The sequence below is a fragment of the Henckelia pumila genome, chromosome 3 (genome assembly GCF_033568475.1).
Source record: "Henckelia pumila isolate YLH828 chromosome 3, ASM3356847v2, whole genome shotgun sequence".
NCBI lineage: Eukaryota > Viridiplantae > Streptophyta > Magnoliopsida > Lamiales > Gesneriaceae > Henckelia > Henckelia pumila.
The window spans coordinates 28,437,964-28,455,823 of record NC_133122.1 but is presented as its reverse complement, the minus strand read 5'-3'; the positions used below and the strand labels follow the sequence as shown (position 1 = coordinate 28,455,823).

Sequence of the window (17,860 nt, the reverse complement as noted above, 5' to 3'; positions counted from 1 at the left end):
TATCAACACCAAAAAGTTGGAAATTGTTGGAACACTTCAACATTTTGGTGTTGACAAAACATATAGGCAAAATCTCAAAGTAAAATGAATTTGTCCACGACCCCAACTGAAGACATAACTCGACAATTTCACATCGAAACTAAAGTGCTACCTTAACTAAGTTGACTTTGAATAGAGCTAAACTGAAGTCATCACCGAATGAGTCAACCAAACTGGATTAATGAGCTAAACTGGATCATTCCACCATGACCAAGATTTAATTTTTATATAAGTTTACCTTTGCGGGATAAAGTTTTCTTATATAGTTGACGCCGCAAAACTACAAAGCCACAATTTACCTTTGTGTCAGAATAGTACAATGTTTCAGAACTGGTGCAATTTGAATTGAAAAGAGCCGTTACAACCTACACTTATAAAATACAAGATCAATATCGGCTGGTCAACTCTCCACTTTCTTAACAATCAACACGCTCGAATTGCTACAATCTACATTTTCTCTGTCTAGCAAAGAGCTTCAAGAGCGATCGAAGCAACTGATCAAGCATACACGTAAAGATATATTTGATCAAGTGTAGGATCAATTTGTGCTAAGTTTATCGAGTTGTTAACACTATAATAGATCAGTTTAATGAAATGTAAAACACTACCCGAGTTCTAAGATAGGCAGTTGAGAAACCCTAGTCTTGGATTGGGCTGATGCAAATAGTTGTAATAATAAAAGTCTTGTAAAGTGAATCATTCTGAGGTGGAAGAAAGGGTGATATAGGTGAATTTAGCTTCAAACATCCATAAATAATTTCTTGTGTTCTTTACATTTCAATCCAACCATTTGATATAAGGGCAACTTGGAAATAGGTACCCAAGCCAAACAAAAGTTTGAGTTTAGTGCCTAGAGTTGCATTTTCCAAAAATGCCCTTGTCGTTATTTTAATTATTTTTATTTCTTGAATTATCAAATGTGGAATCAGATTCAAAATCTGATTCACTTGATTCATCAAGATAATAAATATTTTCATCGTCGGATGAAAATTCAATTGTTTCTATTGGATAGAATTCAATAGTATATATTTCTTCAAGAAGTTTAACTTTATTTTTCTTTTCGTTTCGTTTTGGACATTCATTCGCATAATGTCCTTCTTCGTTGCACAACCAACATGTGCAATTCTTTCCTTTACCCTTTGGGCAAGGTGGTTTTTTGTTATCAAATTTTTTATAAATTTTTTTTTTATAAGGTTTTCTGAAGAAATTCTTTTTAAATTTCTTTTTATTATAGGGAATAAATTTTCTATTAAAAGATTTATAAGGTTTATTAAATTTATTCTGTTTCTGTCGTTTTAAATGTTTGTGTGACATGTTTGTTTTGCAACCGTATTCCTTTACTGTGAATTACATTTTGTCACAACAAAGTTTATTGTTTTGTTTGTAAGATCTGGATATTCTTTTATTTAATGTTACTTCATGACATTTCTTTGTTATAACATCTTTAATGAATTTAATAGCTCCTCCTAGTGTTTTGGCATAAGCGCTAGTTAAGAATTCATCTTTACTATTTATTGGTATATTAGGTATTTTATTAAAAATACTTAATTTATAATGTTCTTTTTTATCAGCATTTATTAACTGATAATAGTTTGTTTCATAATCACATATAAATTCTTCTAGATAACATAAATTGCATAGTTTAATAATATCTAGAATAAAAATTGCTCTATTTTGTTCTATGTTCTTAGCTACCAGATTAGCATCATTATTAGAAACTCCTAAAAAATTTTGGTACAAGGCATCAACAAATAGTTCGAAATATCGATGTCCTGTCATTCCTTGTGGTAGATTAGTAATTACTAGGTTTTCAGCCCAAGTTCTTACTGCTCCTACCAATTTCATTTTTATCATCCCATGAGGTAAAACTTGAATATTCTCACTTTTGTCTAATAATGGCGTTAATTGAATTTGTACTGATAGTTCATTTGCCCAATGATCTATCTTTGATTTTCTTTTTTTAGTTGTTGAACAACCTAAATCTAAAATATTTTGTTTCACAAATCCTGATGTTTTTGATTCTCTAAGAATGTCTCTAACATCTTTATAAGATCCAGAGTATTGGTCTCTGTTATATTTAAATTCTTCATCATCTCTTCCACCACTACCTTCTACATTTGTTCGTAGATTTAATTGTGGTCTAGAATCAACTTCAGACTCTGATTCTGAAATATCCATATCTCTGTATTGTTCTGATTTCTGATGTGAATGATATAATTCTTCTGTATTTACTCCTATTTGTTCAGATTCAGATGAGTCTGTTTCACTAAACATCTCCATACTTATGTTTGTCATAACTAAGGGGATTTCTATACCATGATTCAATTTTGAATGGTGGTTCTTCTTCCATTTTCCTTTTTCCTTTATCTATTGGAAGAACTTCCTTAAGATAGTTTAATATTTCATTACTATGTCTTTCTTGTTTAATTATTAATCTAGTCGTTGCTAAATCAATATATTCTTTGAAATTCTTCTCTAATTCTTGTATTGATAGATTGATCTTATTGATATTATTTTCTAAATCTCCTAGATCTTTTTCTAATTTTATTAAGGACGTCATTTCCATGAGGTTGATTCATTAACAATAGCTTGTTTAATTTTAAGAATATTTTGATTCATGGTTACAATCTTTTCAAGAATATCTTCATCATTTCTAGCAAATGATAATGATCTTCTTGGTACAGACTGTTTTGTGATTTGGAGGTCATCTGAACTCCATCTTTTATAGGGATTTATTTCTTCAATAAATGTTTTTCGAGGGTGTTCAATTCTTGTAATATTTTCAAACATTCTTTCAACAGAAATAGTTGATTTTGTTGAAATTATTCCTGTTTGAGAATTATTACTTATTGCTAAACCGACAACATAGTTTATATTGATCGGATGGTTTTCTGTTAACATAAGATTATTTCTATAAAAGTAATAATCTAATGTTAAAACATCTTTTATGTTTTTATCAAAAAGAGATATATTGTATTGTGGATAAATACAAAATTTCATCTTTTTGTAACATAAGTTTCCTTCAATTTTTCCAAGGATAGAATCCTCAAAATTACGTATCCTTTTGTCACGAACTGTGATTTCAATTGGTGTATCTATTCATTCTCGGTAGTGAGCTGATACTATTATTTCAATTCCTCCAATGTGAACATATTTCAGTTCAGATCGTTCTTTTTCACTGGCTTTTGCTATGATGGTATCAATATCTTGAGTTGTTAATAACTTCAGAGTATTAGACTTTGATTCGTTATTTATTTTACAAGATCGTTCTTTTGTACGAATCGAATAATAAATTAAATTTTTTCTGGGATTAATAAAATTTGAAATCTTGCTTAATATTCCTGGTTGGTCTATTAGATTTGTTTTTGAATTAGAAAACCCTGTTTTTTGTATCTCAGCAAACTTATTCTGATTAAATATAATATTCAAATTATACTCTTGGTTCTCTTCAGATTCATCAATTTGACTATTATGATTTGAAATTTTTACTTCTGTCATTTTAACAGATGATAGAACTTCTTAATTTTTTTAAGGCTATTAAAAACCTTTTTGTTGAATCTATCTGTTCTAATAAATTCTGAAAATCTTCGAAACTATTAATTGAAGATTGACAATTTTTAAGATGTTTCAAATTGTTTTCACAATTTTCTATATCAAAATTTATATTTTGAGAATATAAATTAAAGATATTCATTTTCGTATTTTCATAAATTTTCCATTTAGTAAAAATTGTTACTTTTATTATTTTATTTTTGTTGATCGGATTTCGATAACAAAGTTTGTTCTTATTCATAACATATTGTTATGTCTTCAATTTCATCGTTTTCAGAAATTTAAATTATCATTTTCCAGTTGCTTGAAAAATGTTCTTTTTTTTATGATTTTTGAAATAAAAGGTTTGGAGATTTTTTATTTTATACCATAATTGATCTATTTGACGTAAATTTTTTAGTAAAATTATTTTATCAAATAAATTTTTAATCTCAATATCTAAAGTTAATCCAGGCATTAATAATCTGCTTTAATTAACCGCTCTGATACCAGGTTGCGGAATTCTTCAAATTCTTATGAATTTTCTTATTCATGGCTTTACAGATCTGATTCATTTATAACAGAGGGGTTGCGGAATTCTTCAAATTCTTATGAATTTTCTTATTCATGGCTTTACAGATCTGATTCATTTATAACAGATAAATGTTTTCAGATTAGTTTGGTTCCATTCATGGGTTATAATTACAACTTTTAGTTGATAAATTGATTCGAATATGGTTAAATCAGAAGTATTTAAACGATATTCATGAAATGTATCATATTCATGATCATCTTCTATTTCAAACCAGTTTTTTTATTATCAATCTTCCATTTCTTATGAAGGATGATGACATGATTAACGTATTTTGAATATTTCTTTGAATTAAGGGCTGCAGGAGATTTAGGAAGGTTACATTGTTTGAATGAATCTTGATTTTGAGCAGAGGCCAAATCCTTGCTTTTCCTTAACGATCACTTGATCAACTGATACTTGCTCTATGGATCTCCAGGTTTACTCTAACCATGAATCTTCAATGGTTGATTTCCAACCTTATCCTCCTTACGCCCTGCTTGTTTAGTTATTAGCCATAAGGCTTATTTTGTTTCTGATTTTATGTTTCTTAGTTTCTGATAGTTTTCATACGTATTGTATGAATCAGATTGTAAGAAACTTAAGAAGAGAGAGATACTCAAACTTCGCTTCTTCTTATTTACAGCACAAAACATCTCCTTTTATAGACGTGGAGAAACGCATACATAATAAAGAAAATAGGGGGACCACCCGACAATACATAATGAAAAACAACTCATTTTACATCTGAGTGGATGCCTTTAACATGTGGTGTGGTCCACGATTTCATTTGTTTTTACATTGTGTCACTTTCTGAATCACTAGTACATTCGGACCATTTCTTTATTGGTTTGTCTTCTTTGACAGCTGTTTCTTCTGTCTGAATTGTTTGGCAATGTCCACATTTGTGAGTGGAAATCATTGTTCTTAGTCTTTGACATATCATTTGTTGGGTTTCTTGGGTCATGTCAACTCTTGCTTCATAGATTGGAGCTTCGAATTGAGCTAACATGACTTGTTCTTTCTTTTAGATTGTCTCCTTGTGTCCAGTGGTTAATAAAATTTTACTGGTTGCAAAATTTATTTTAACCTTTGAGTTTCCATCAATCTTTCCTGTCTTTGAGATCATGTCAATCAATGTCTTTATTCTTATCTCAGGAAGTGTTGAGATATCCATTACTGGTTTCTCTTCATTTGATCCTTCGAATAAGAACTTGTCTTTTTGTTTTCGACATTGAATATATACCATTGGTTGATAGAATTTGTTATCATCCCAATCTGGAAGGGTTGAGTGAATACTCAATGTTAATACTGGATCGTCCTTAAAGACTGCTTTCTTGAACTGGATGATACTATTTCTCAACTGATATGGAAATAGTTCTATTTCTTGATTGTTGGGACTGACTTCCAATCCACTTAATAATCCATTTGAAAAGAATCTTGCGACTTTATGCACTGGAGCACCTTGCAGTGTTCTTGCTCTTGATATGCTCTGTGTGTCACAAGTTTGTAGCCAAGATTCTGCAGATGGTTTGGCTATTCTTAAATAGTTTAATGTTTCAAAGAATTCAGTCTTGAGTTTTTCTGGAAAATTTGTTTTTTTAAAAATTGGTTTTTGTGGTCGCAGATTGACCATCTTTCTTTCTCTTGCTTCAAGGGCACTTTTAAACGTCCTTTTTTTTTTTCATTTTTCTCGGTGTTAGCTATGATCACCGGTTCTTTCTTCTTTTCTTTTTCTTGGTTATCAGTGTTGGCTGTGACCACTGACTGTTTTTCATTCATCTCCATTATTTTGTTAAATGGAGTTACTAACTTGATTGGAGTTTTTGGTGAGAATGATGATGATGATGTTGTCATCTTTTCTTTAATCCTCTGAATTTTTCCTTTTATATTTTTTTTTTCTTTGTTGAAGAATCTGAATTTCTTCATCTATGTCAATCAATTGTTCTTCTAATTGATTTAATTGTTCCATCCTGCACAATAAAACATATATATATATAAATGGTTAGAAATTTAACTCTTTTTCGTGAGTAACCCGGATAGTTTTATTATGCGTATCATTGCATTTATGAAATTCTTTTGCAAGAATTGAATCAATCTTCATAAATGAGATTGATTGTCTTTACTCATAGAGTAATTCATGTTTCTGAATATAAATCTCATTTTCATCAATTTATATTTCTCATGCTTTCTGAGGCATGTTCGGATGACTGAAAGCCATAAAATAATTCATGTCTCTGAATATAAATCTCATTTCATCAATTTATATTACTCATGCTTTCTAAGGCATGTTCGGATGACTTGTGGTCATTTTCTGGATCACTTAGGATCTCTTTTGTTATTCCGTTACTATGGATAGTATAATTTGGATGAAGTTCTCTGGTTAATGCGTCGGGTAATGAATTATCCGTTCCTTTGACATGTTGGATCTCGAACTGATAATGGTTCAATTCCAATTGCCATCTAATTAGCCTTACTGCATTTCTCCCTGCATTTCTTGATATTTTCTTTGTCTTGAAATATGTTAAATTCATATTATCTGTTCTTACTAAAAATGGTTTAGGAATAAGATAAATTTCATAAGTCCTAATTGTGAATATTAAAGATAATAATTCTTTTTCATTTGAATGATAATTTAATTGTGCACCTTGAAAAGTTCCTGATGTATAATTGCATAATTCTTCATTATTTCTAGTAGCTGTTTTAGTAAGTTCTTCTAAATTTCTTTCTCCTGTATAAGCTTTTAAACATGCTCCCCAGTATTCATCTGAAGCGTCTGTTTCAATTATTATTATATCTTTATTGGAAGGAAAATATAACTTAGGAAGATTACTAATTATTTTCTTTTTAATAGTATCTATATAATTAGTATCTTTTTAGACCATTTTCACTTGTAGTCTTGTTTAAGTTTTACCTGAAGAGGTTTTCTGATTTCTGCAAGTTTCTTAATGTAATTTCCAGAATAAGTTAATAATCCTAAAAATCTTCTTAATTGATCTTTATCCTTGATTTCACTAGGAAAATCGTGAATTTTCTTAAGTATATGCTGTTGTAAACAATGTTTTTCATCTTCTATTTGTAATCCTAAATAATTTATTTTTGTTTTAAACAATTGTGCTTTCTTTTCAGAAAGTATAATTACATCTTTATGACAAATATCTAATACTGTCATGAGGTCTTTATAATGTTGATCTAGTGTTTTTGAATAAATTAATATGTCATCTATATAAACACAATAAAAATCTACATATGATTTAAAAGATTCATCCATATATCTTTGAAAGATACCTGGTGCTTGTTTAAGTCCGAAAGGTAATACAGTCCATTGATACTGTCCTTTTGGACAACTGAATGATGTAAGTAATTGTGTTTGTGGTTCTAGCTGAATTTGCCAGAATTCTGATTTACAATCTAAACTGGAGAAATATTTCATTCCTCCTATATAAGATAGTAAATCATTCTTGTTTGGGATGTAATATCCATCCATAATTGTTGCATTATTCATTTTTCGATAATCAATTATCATTCTTTTCTTATCAGTGTCTTTCTTACTGACATAAAAGGCTGGTGAAAAGTGTGAACTCTTGCTTGGGATGATTATCTTAAGTTTTAGTAATTCTTGAACCTCTTTTTCGAATATTTTTACATCATTCATGTTGCATCTTCTTGGTGCTTCACGGATTGTGATATTAGGGTCTTTAAGTTTTATTGAAGCAATGAATTATTTTTTTTTCTTAATTTTGTCCTGAGGATTTTCAGAACAAATATCATGAAATTTCTTCATGATTTTTTTTTCATGATTAATTGTTAAAATATTTTTTATTTTTAGTTCTATTGGATTTGTATTTTCGTTTATGAAAATTCTTTGTAAATCCTTCATTTTCTACATGAAATACTGTTCGTATTTTAGGAATATAAATCGTTGATGATCCTTTGTTTAAAGTTATGTAATTTTCAAATTGTGTAAATGGAAGATATTCTCTTAAAAAGTTATTTTCTATTATAAAGTCCATTCCTGATTCTATTTGATATATAATGGGTATTACAAATTTTGTTTCTTCTATTTCTATTTTTAACTTTTCTGCTACTGTATTAAGCATGATTATTGATTCATCTCCTATTCGAACTTTTAATCTTTTGTCGTATTTCTTCCAATAATGAGTTGGGAGTATGTGTTTACTTGCTAGACACATACTTGCTCATGTATCAACATAAGCATGTTTATGATATGGTTTATGTTCTTTGATTTTAATTTGAATTTTTATATAAATACTATTTGGATTTGTTTTTTTTTTAGTATCCATTTTCTCACCCTTTTTTTTTTATAGTGATTTATTAGGATTTTTAATAGATAAGGGTAGAATTGGTATTTTTAAACAAAATTTTCTCTCTTCAGGGAGTAGAAAATAAGTTTTAATGGATTAGGTATTAAAATGTAAGATGAAAATAGATTTGGGTATGAATTTATAATTTACCCTTGATATAATTATAATCTGTTAATTGACATATTTTTGCATATAATATTTGTTTGCTAATTAACATCTACATACTATAGTACTTCAGTTTAGCAACTTTGATGATTGACTGATACAGACTACATATTATAGTACTTCAGTTTAGGAAGACCACCACCCCACCAAAGAGATCCTATCACTATGCACGTGTAGGACAATTGTTAGCTAGATAAACTAAGTTTTGGTGATGTGTCAAATCCGTTAAAGCGTTTCTCTTAAGTTAGAAAATATTGGAGTCTCTTAAATGCCGAGACTTGTTATGCCCTTAGTTGACCTAGTCCACGGTCGTAACAATGATCATGAAATTATCTTTAATTACATTCTTGCTCTCGTTTATGTTTTTTTTTTTTTGTGACGTGGGAATCTGCGCCCGCTATTTTCAGTGCACATTGGGTAAAACCTTGAACTAACGCAATAGCTGCAAACTATGTTAGTCACGTAAACCACACTAGGCAAGCCCGGTGCGACAGGTTAGTTCAAGAAAGTGTTGATAGGGAGAATCGAACTCCTGATCTCAGACCAAAAGTTCACCTACTCCATGCTCTCGTTTATGTTGTGTGTATATACAGTCAGATTTTTTTGTTGGAAACTTTTCATTGGATTAGTTCATACACTAATCCTGTAAAATCTTGAGATTATGAAAAAATTTCCAATGAAAAATAATGATGTATTAGTTCTCTATTATTTCAAATTTTGAGTACATACGTCTTATTTTTTCAAATTCGAACATACACCCCCTTGTTTGTACGTCTTTTAGGCGTATGAATACTCAAAATTTGAAAACACAGAAAGTTAACAATCATAGAAGAATTTCAACAATTTCGTGATCCCACGGGAGTGGTGTATACGATTATCTAATTTTTATATAAAAATTAAAATCGAGTTTATATATAAAAAAATGTCAATTTTATGATATTTTATATATTATGTACTTTTTGTTACTAAACAATTTGTCCCTCAAAAATATTATATTGAGATGCCAATTGCAACTTTCGCAAGAAATATTATTTACATTTGCTCTTCAAATCAAAATATCTATTTTTTAATTAAACAAAATGGGAATTCGCAGTATTAATTTCATATAAACATAGCTTTCTTTTGTTTTTGTTTTTGTTTTTGTTTTTTTTTTTGTGACGTAAACTTGCGGACCAACGCAATAGGAGTGGACGTTCTTTAATTTATTTATTTTTAAATTTTTGATGGAAAAGCATAGTGAATATATATACTCAGTATATATATATAATCAGTAACATAACATTAATTAATTCAAAATTCCTCTGTATCTGGAAATGGGCATACAGAGACCTCAGTTATTTCTTCTAGCAGTGGTTTTATTGCATACACTAATGGCTTGTTTGGCGATGGCGCTAACCAACATAACCACTGATGAATCTGCCCTTCTTGCTTTCAAATCCCAACTTAGTTTAGACCCTTCTCATATTTTGTCCCAAAACTGGTCCCATTCTTTCCCCACATGCCAATGGATTGGAGTTACTTGCAGTATTCGCCACAAAAGAGTTGGTGCTATTGATCTTTCCAACATGGGACTTGGCGGAAATCTGCCGTCACAACTGGGAAACCTGTCGTTCCTAGTTTCTCTAAACTTGAGAAATAACAGTTTTCGTGGCCAACTTCCCAAAGAGTTGGCCCAGTTGCATAGGCTCAGATTCTTGGATTTTGGGTTCAACCACTTTGTAGGTGACATCCCTTCTTGGTGGTTTGGAACCATGGTTGAACTTCGGTTCTTGAATCTTCGTAACAATAGTTTCACCGGTTCGATCCCGAGTACCATCACGAATATGTCCAAGCTTGAAGTTTTGGATTTATCATATAATCCTTTACAAGGAAGCATCCCAGAAGAGATTGGAAGTTTGTTGAACTTGAAAAAATTGGCAATTCAAGATAACAATCTTACTGGTGTTATACCGTTGTCGGTTTTCAACTCATCCTCCATGGAATTTCTTGGTTTTACGAGGAATAGTTTGTCTGGTAATCTACCAGAAGGAATGTGGCGCGGCCTTTCAAATTTGAAAGGGCTTTATCTGTCTATCAATGAGTTGGAAGGCCCATTACCGCCAAATATTTCTGAATGTTCACAGCTTAGGTTTCTTTCCTTGTCATTGAATAAATTTAGTGGCTCCATACCAACAGAAATTGGAAACGCAAGGGCACTTGAAAGATTGTATCTTGGTTCCAACCATTTTACAGGTATATATTTATGTGTTCTCATTTTCCAACAAAAAACTTCACTTGACGGTGTGGTGTTGTGTTTGTGTTGTGAGAAGGAAATTAAACGTGTGTTAATTAAATTGGATTATAATCACTGGATTGGATCATTGAAACTTTTATAACTACACATGTAATTGGAAGCATACATAAAGCCATTGGAAACTAAAAAATCATGGAAATGTTGTATATTGGCCCTGACAAGTTCATGATGGATATATTTTAATGATATTTGACGAACTGTAGCTTGTATATATATCCAAGAAATTAATTAATATCAACTGTTCCTTTATTTCAGGAACAATTCCACAAGGGACGGGCAATCTTTCCAATTTGGAACAACTCGACTTGTCACAGAATAACTTAACTGGTAATATCTCAGCATCCCATCTCAACATTAAGATAGAATCAACTTTTGGGTCATTTTCCAAAATTCAATTTGAACACTGCTTCACGAAATAAATGAATCAATAACTAATGCTAATATTCTCTGCATATTACAGATTAATTTTTAATGAAATAGTGCTTCAACATGATATAAGTCACTGGTTCTATCTATGATGACATTGGAAATCCTACCTTTCTCAAGCTCAATACTCTGAAATATTTCTGAATGTTCACAGCACAGGGAGTGTTGTGCATTAACCACGAACAAATAAAATAAATAAATAAAATTATTGGTTTAAAAAATATATATCAGTTTTTATGTGATTCTTAATTAGGTAGCTAGTGTTTGCAAATATTTTTTTTTAAAAAGTAATTATGAACTTTTCTTTATAAAGTTTTCAAAAGTTTGAAAAAAAAGGTTGATAATATCTTTTTTATTCATTGACAAACACTACTTAAAACTCATCTACATTATTTTCTAATTAATTTAATTGAAAACCAAAAAGTAATCGTATGTATGGTGATTTTTTTTTTTCGAAAGTGATTCAAGTAAAATATTAATAATACATAATTATTAAATATTTATTAAATACTATCCACTTTTGTTTTTAGCTTTCACTTTTGTTTTCAAACATCATACACTTCTTATTTTCATCAACTTCTTCAACTTTAAAACTTAGACAAAAACATATATAATATGGCAAACACTTTCCTAGTCATCTTTGCTTTTTATTCAATAAGTTTAGTGACTCCATACCAAGAGGTCAGCAAACTCATGGGTGCTTGATAAATTGTATTAGAATTTAGTATCTGAAAGCAATAAATTATGTGTATTTTTAGTTGCTAAAATATTATAAAAATATCGTAGAATCACGTGCACAATTTAAACTCTCAAAGATAACTGCTGAATATTCTCCATAAATTATAGTATCTGCGCTTATGTTGAAAATGTTATGCAACAAAAGAAGTTAGAATCACGTTAATATTTTTACAGGGGTCTAAGAACGATTTTTAAAATTCTTTTTATTTTTCACAATGGTAATTAGTTCATTTAAGAATTTTTTTTTATTTTTAAAAATGTCTAAAAATAAACAACTTTCTTTAAAAAAAAATTATGAAATTTTTAGCTTGTGAATCCAAGAAATCTATATCTGTATATATATAAAAGCAAGCAAGTCTACTAAATATGGTAATTTGAGTTTTTCCGCCAAAAATCCAATACTATAAATGGAAAGAATATTAATTATGATGCTAGAATATGAAAAGTCATCAAATAAGTTAAATGCATTTACATATTCCAAAAAATTGAATGTATGTTCTAACAAATAGTAACACGTAGTATTTTAAAAAAATAGATAGAGTAAAATGTTAAATTAAAATTTTATGATTTAATATGAGTTGTATGCATATATTCTTGTGAAAAAAAAAATGTCAACAGTAATATATTTATGTCAAAGTGACAATTTAATAATAAAAATAATAATAAAATATATCTTGACATATACAAATTAAATATTTGAAAAAAATAACAAATTAATACGAATTTTTTTAAAAAGTGATATTTAAAAAAATGAAAATTGTATATCATGATTTTTTTTCTTTCATCTTCATTGGGTAATTTCAAAATATCTTATAATTCTCTTTTCGATTTCTATGCAACTAACCTAATAAAATCTTATAAATTATGAGATGTCTATTGAAAAAATTATCAATAAACATTAAAAAATAACTCAAAAATAAATAATTTAATTATTTATGTTATATCTATTAAATATTAATAATAATAAACCTTTATAATATCAATGAATAATTTGAAAAAAAAATTATCAAACGCGTTCGTCTTTGATTTTTGTGAAGTCTACTTAAAAAAATAATTTTAATATAATATTTATTGGTGCACTGTGCACATTTAAAAAAACTTCAAATCATAACTTCATTTTTTTATAATATTATTTAAATATCTATATCTATATCAATATATATATATATATATACATATATATGTATATATATATATATATATGTGTGTGTGTATGCAGAAAAATATGCTAAAAAAGAAAGCTCAATTTTTCTTCGCCTAAAACTCATTACTAAAAGCCGAAAAATGCAATTATAAAAAAACAACTAATAATCTATTTGTGAAAAATATAATTAGTCATTAATACATAATAGTATTACGAGATAACAACAAATTCAAATTTTGCTTTTAAAAAGATGAAAAACAGTTCCGATATAACAATAAATTCAAATTTTGGCTTTAAAAAAATAAAAATAATAGATTCATTTATTAAATTTAAATTTTTACGATGATGCATAATGACACAAAAAAATTCAACAGCAGATTTAAAAAATTGTTATACAAAGAAGCAAAAAATATATAACATCATATTTTAAAAACGACAGAATAATTTTTACGAGATAATGCTAAATTTAAATTTTATACTCACTTTTTAGATTATATATTCAACGACATATTTAATAATATTATGTAAATATAATGCTAAATTTAAATTTTATAAACGGTATAAATTTTTTTTAGATGATATATCTAACAAAAGAATTTTTAAAAAAAGTTACACAAATAAGACCAAAAAATAAATAACATAATTAAAAACAGCAAAATTCAATCTCATTTAGATGCATATATAAAAAAAAATGTTATGTAATAAGACCCAAAAAAATATAACATAATACTTAAAAAATAGCAAAATCCTTTTACGAGATAATGTTGAATTTTTTTTAAACATAAGCCTTTTTAGATTATATATTCAATATCAGATTTAAAACAATGTCACGCAATAATACAAAAAAATATATTAGCATATTTAATAATAACATAATTATTTTATGAGATAATATTAAGTTCACGTTTTTCAAAAACTATAATCTATTTTTTGATAATATTTTTAGATCTATTTATTGTAAAAATTACCAAAAAATATATAATACTATGAATTAATATAAGTAATTGCATATATACAAAAAAAATTAGAATTTTATCATAAATTTTTATATAAAAAATAAAAAATTTATCTTAGGTCAATGAGAAAAATGAGTGGCTGTTAATTTTTTAGTTAATGTGAAAATTGAGCGAAAAAAATATCAAAATATACAAAGACAACATGGAAAGTAAAATATTAAAATAAGACATTTCTAAAAAAGTAGGGGTGTAACGATTTTTTTAAAAAAGCATCTTATAAGATGTCAAATAGCTTATTTTGACAACTTAAAACTGTTTTGTTTTCTTACAGATTTAAATAACATATAAGCTATGTCAAATACCCTCTAGCCCCAGTCATGAATTTAAATTGATTCCAATATTCTAAGATTTAAAATCCATTGTGATTAGTTATATCAAGAATTTAAATTGATTTCAATATTCTAATAATTTAAATTGATTGCAATATTCTAAGGATTTGAAATCCATTGTGATTAATTATATCAAGAATTTAAATTGATTCCAATATTCTAAGAATTTGAAATCCATTGTGATTAGTTATATCAAGATAAATTTGATTTTTTAAAGTTATCTAAACAATATATGAAATACATTTAAATCTCTATACTTCAAACCATTTCATCAAAATTCAATCTTAATTTAATTGTATTCTACTTATTTATTCAAATACTCATATTTACTATTTTTTATCAATAATTATATAACAATAACAATCTGTGCATCGCAAAAGAGGAATACTAGTTTTAATTAAACTGTCCATGTTTTGTTTTCATTTCAACATCTCTTGGTTAAGTTAAATTGTTTGTTTTTAGGTGACGTTTCATCTCTTTGGAATGAAGGGCTGCCTAATCTGAAAGAACTCTACCTCAATGACAATTTTTTGGTCGGAGAAATCCCTGATTCTATCTCGAATTCATCTCAACTTACCATTTTCTCCATTTCTTCCAACGCTTTCAGCGGACAAGTTCCCAAATCCTTTGGCAAGTTGAATCTTTTAGAAAGATTGATGTTATTTGAGAACAATTTTGTTAGTGAAACTTCAGAGCTAAGCTTCATCACTCCATTGAAAAATTGCAGCCACCTGTGGGAGTTCGATTTCGCGGAGAATCCTCTAAATGGAATTCTTCCGGCTTCTGTCGGGAATCTCTCCACCTCTGTAGAATATTTCCACGCCGAAAAATGTGGTCTTCGAGGCAGCATTCCTGAGGGATTTGGAAATCTTGAAAATTTGGTTACTCTAACCCTCTTAAGTAATGATCTAACGGGAGCTATTCCGAATACTTTTGTAAACTTGAAAAAATTTCAAGGATTATATCTCTATGACAACAGATTAAGTGGATACATTCCTAATAATCTCTGTACATTACAGAGCTTGAATGTAGTAGCTCTTGGCCAGAATCAGATCACTGGTTCTATCCCTGACTGCATAGGAAACATTACTTCTCTCAGGACACTATACTTGAGGAATAACAGATTAAATTCTGTCATACCCACAAGCCTCTGGAAACTCAATGATCTTCTCGAATTGAATCTAGCTTCTAATTTTTTGACGGGTTTTCTACCTCCAGATATTGTAAATCTTCAAGTTGCAGTTGTTTTAGATTTGTCAGAAAATCAAATGACAGGCATCATTCCTAGTTCCATTGAAGGCTTAGAAAGCATTGTCAATCTTTCTTTGGCACGAAACAGATTTCAGGGATATATTCCCCAGTCCATTGGTAAGTTAGTGAGTTTGGAGATGCTTGATCTTTCACACAACAATCTTTCTGGAACAATTCCAAAGTCATTGGAAGTACTTCAATATCTCAAGTACTTTGATGTTTCTTTCAACGAGTTAACGGGTCCAATCCCTGCTGGTGGCCCCTTTAAATCCTTTTCAAGCCACTTCTTCATGTCTAATGGAGGACTTTGTGGTGATCCTAGATATGGAGTTCCACCTTGTCAAGAAAATACCGTCTCTGTGTTGAAGAGGAAGAAAGTGATTCTTCGTAACGTATTCATTTTCTTGGGGATCTCCATGCTAGTTTTCGTGGTAGCGTTGTCATATATACTTGCAAGGTACCGCAAGACAAACAAGACAGAAACTCCAACAGATATTTCATTGAATACAGCACCTTCACGATTCCCGTATCATGAACTTGTAGAGGCGACTGAAGGGTACAATGAGAGCCATTTACTTGGTACAGGAAGTTATGGTTCGGTCTACAAAGCGAGACTTCAGAATGGAGAGGATGTGGCGGTAAAAGTGTTCAACTTGCAATCAGAAGGTGGATTCAAGAGTTTTGACACTGAATGCGAAGTACTACGCAGGCTTCGCCATAGAAATCTCTGCAAAGTCATTGGTAGTTGCTCCAATGAAGAGTTCAAGGCATTGGTTCTCGAATATATGCCGAATGGAAGCCTCGAGAAGTTGCTATATTTGGGAAACAACTTGTTGAATATGGCGCAGAGACTGAAGATAATGATAGATGTAGCATGTGCATTGGAATATCTACACCATGATTACTCGACACCTATAGTTCACTGTGATTTAAAGCCAAGCAATGTGCTCTTAGATGATGCTATGGTTGCCCATTTGAGCGATTTTGGAATCGCTAAGCTATTGAGCGATGGAGTTAGCATTACTGTCACAAGGACTCTTGCAACATTAGGCTACATAGCCCCAGGTAAACATGTCATTAATATTTTCCATCAGCCTTGCACAGTTTTTGGTTTCACTTGCTATATCTTTGTTGAACTTCTTTGTTTTCCTGTTTTATAGAATATGGTTTGGAAGGATTGGTGTCGGTAAGATGTGACGTTTACAGCTACGGCATAATGTTGATGGAAGTTTTCACGAGAACGAAGCCGAATGATACAAAATTTACAGGGGATTTAAGCCTAAGGAGGTGGGTGAATGATTCGGTGCCTAATGCAATTGAAGAGGTGATAGATTCAGAATTGTTGAGTGGAGATGAAAGATATTTGGACGAAAATCTGGAATGTTTGGTGTCAATAATGGAGATAGCTTTGAAATGTTCATTGGAGAATCCGAGTGAAAGGATAATTAGCATGAAATCTGTTGTTGTAGCACTGAAAAAGATCATGTCTAAACTCCTTCGCTATAGTACTCCACAATAAGTAGGCCACGTTTGAAACTGAATTTGTGCTTTGTGTGTAAGTTCCAGTATGAATTAGTGTTTTTGTCCGTGCGTAAATGTGGAAAAATGTTAGATATGACTGCAATTTGTGGACAACTAGGAGAAATAAAAGTTATTATTCATCTCGAGTGCGAAAACGAAGATGTCTAATTCTGGCATTTTGCATTCTCCACTCAACAACTAATAATACTAGTAAGATGTGTGTTGCACGTGGAAGACATTTTTATGTCAATGTATTTGGTTATGTACGATAAATGTTAAGTCTTGGTTATCATGACAAAAGTGATCAGAATAAGTCTAATCTGACCAAACCTATGAGAGAAATCAAACTGATCCGGAAGGAAGACAAGTGATCTGAATCGATTAAACTGATGTGACCAAGATAGTCCTAATACCATCTCCAGCAGCACACTACACTAAAATAGTGTGCTGCTGGAAATTAATGCAAAATATTGCTCCAGCAATGAACTGCAAAATGCCGATTCTTTGAAGT

General features: G+C 29.7%; 1 protein-coding gene across 1 annotated transcript; it reads left to right on the top strand.

The window, feature by feature from the left end:
- Positions 1-10,016: 10,016 nt before the first annotated feature.
- LOC140888341 (uncharacterized) lies at positions 10,017-17,347 on the top strand. Its single transcript, XM_073296021.1, has 5 exons — positions 10,017-10,863; positions 11,180-11,300; positions 11,385-11,422; positions 15,040-16,893; positions 16,989-17,347. The coding sequence occupies exons 1-5, from the start codon at positions 10,017-10,019 to the stop codon at positions 17,345-17,347; spliced, it is 3,219 nt and encodes a 1,072-aa protein (XP_073152122.1).
- The last annotated feature ends 513 nt before the right edge of the window (positions 17,348-17,860 follow it).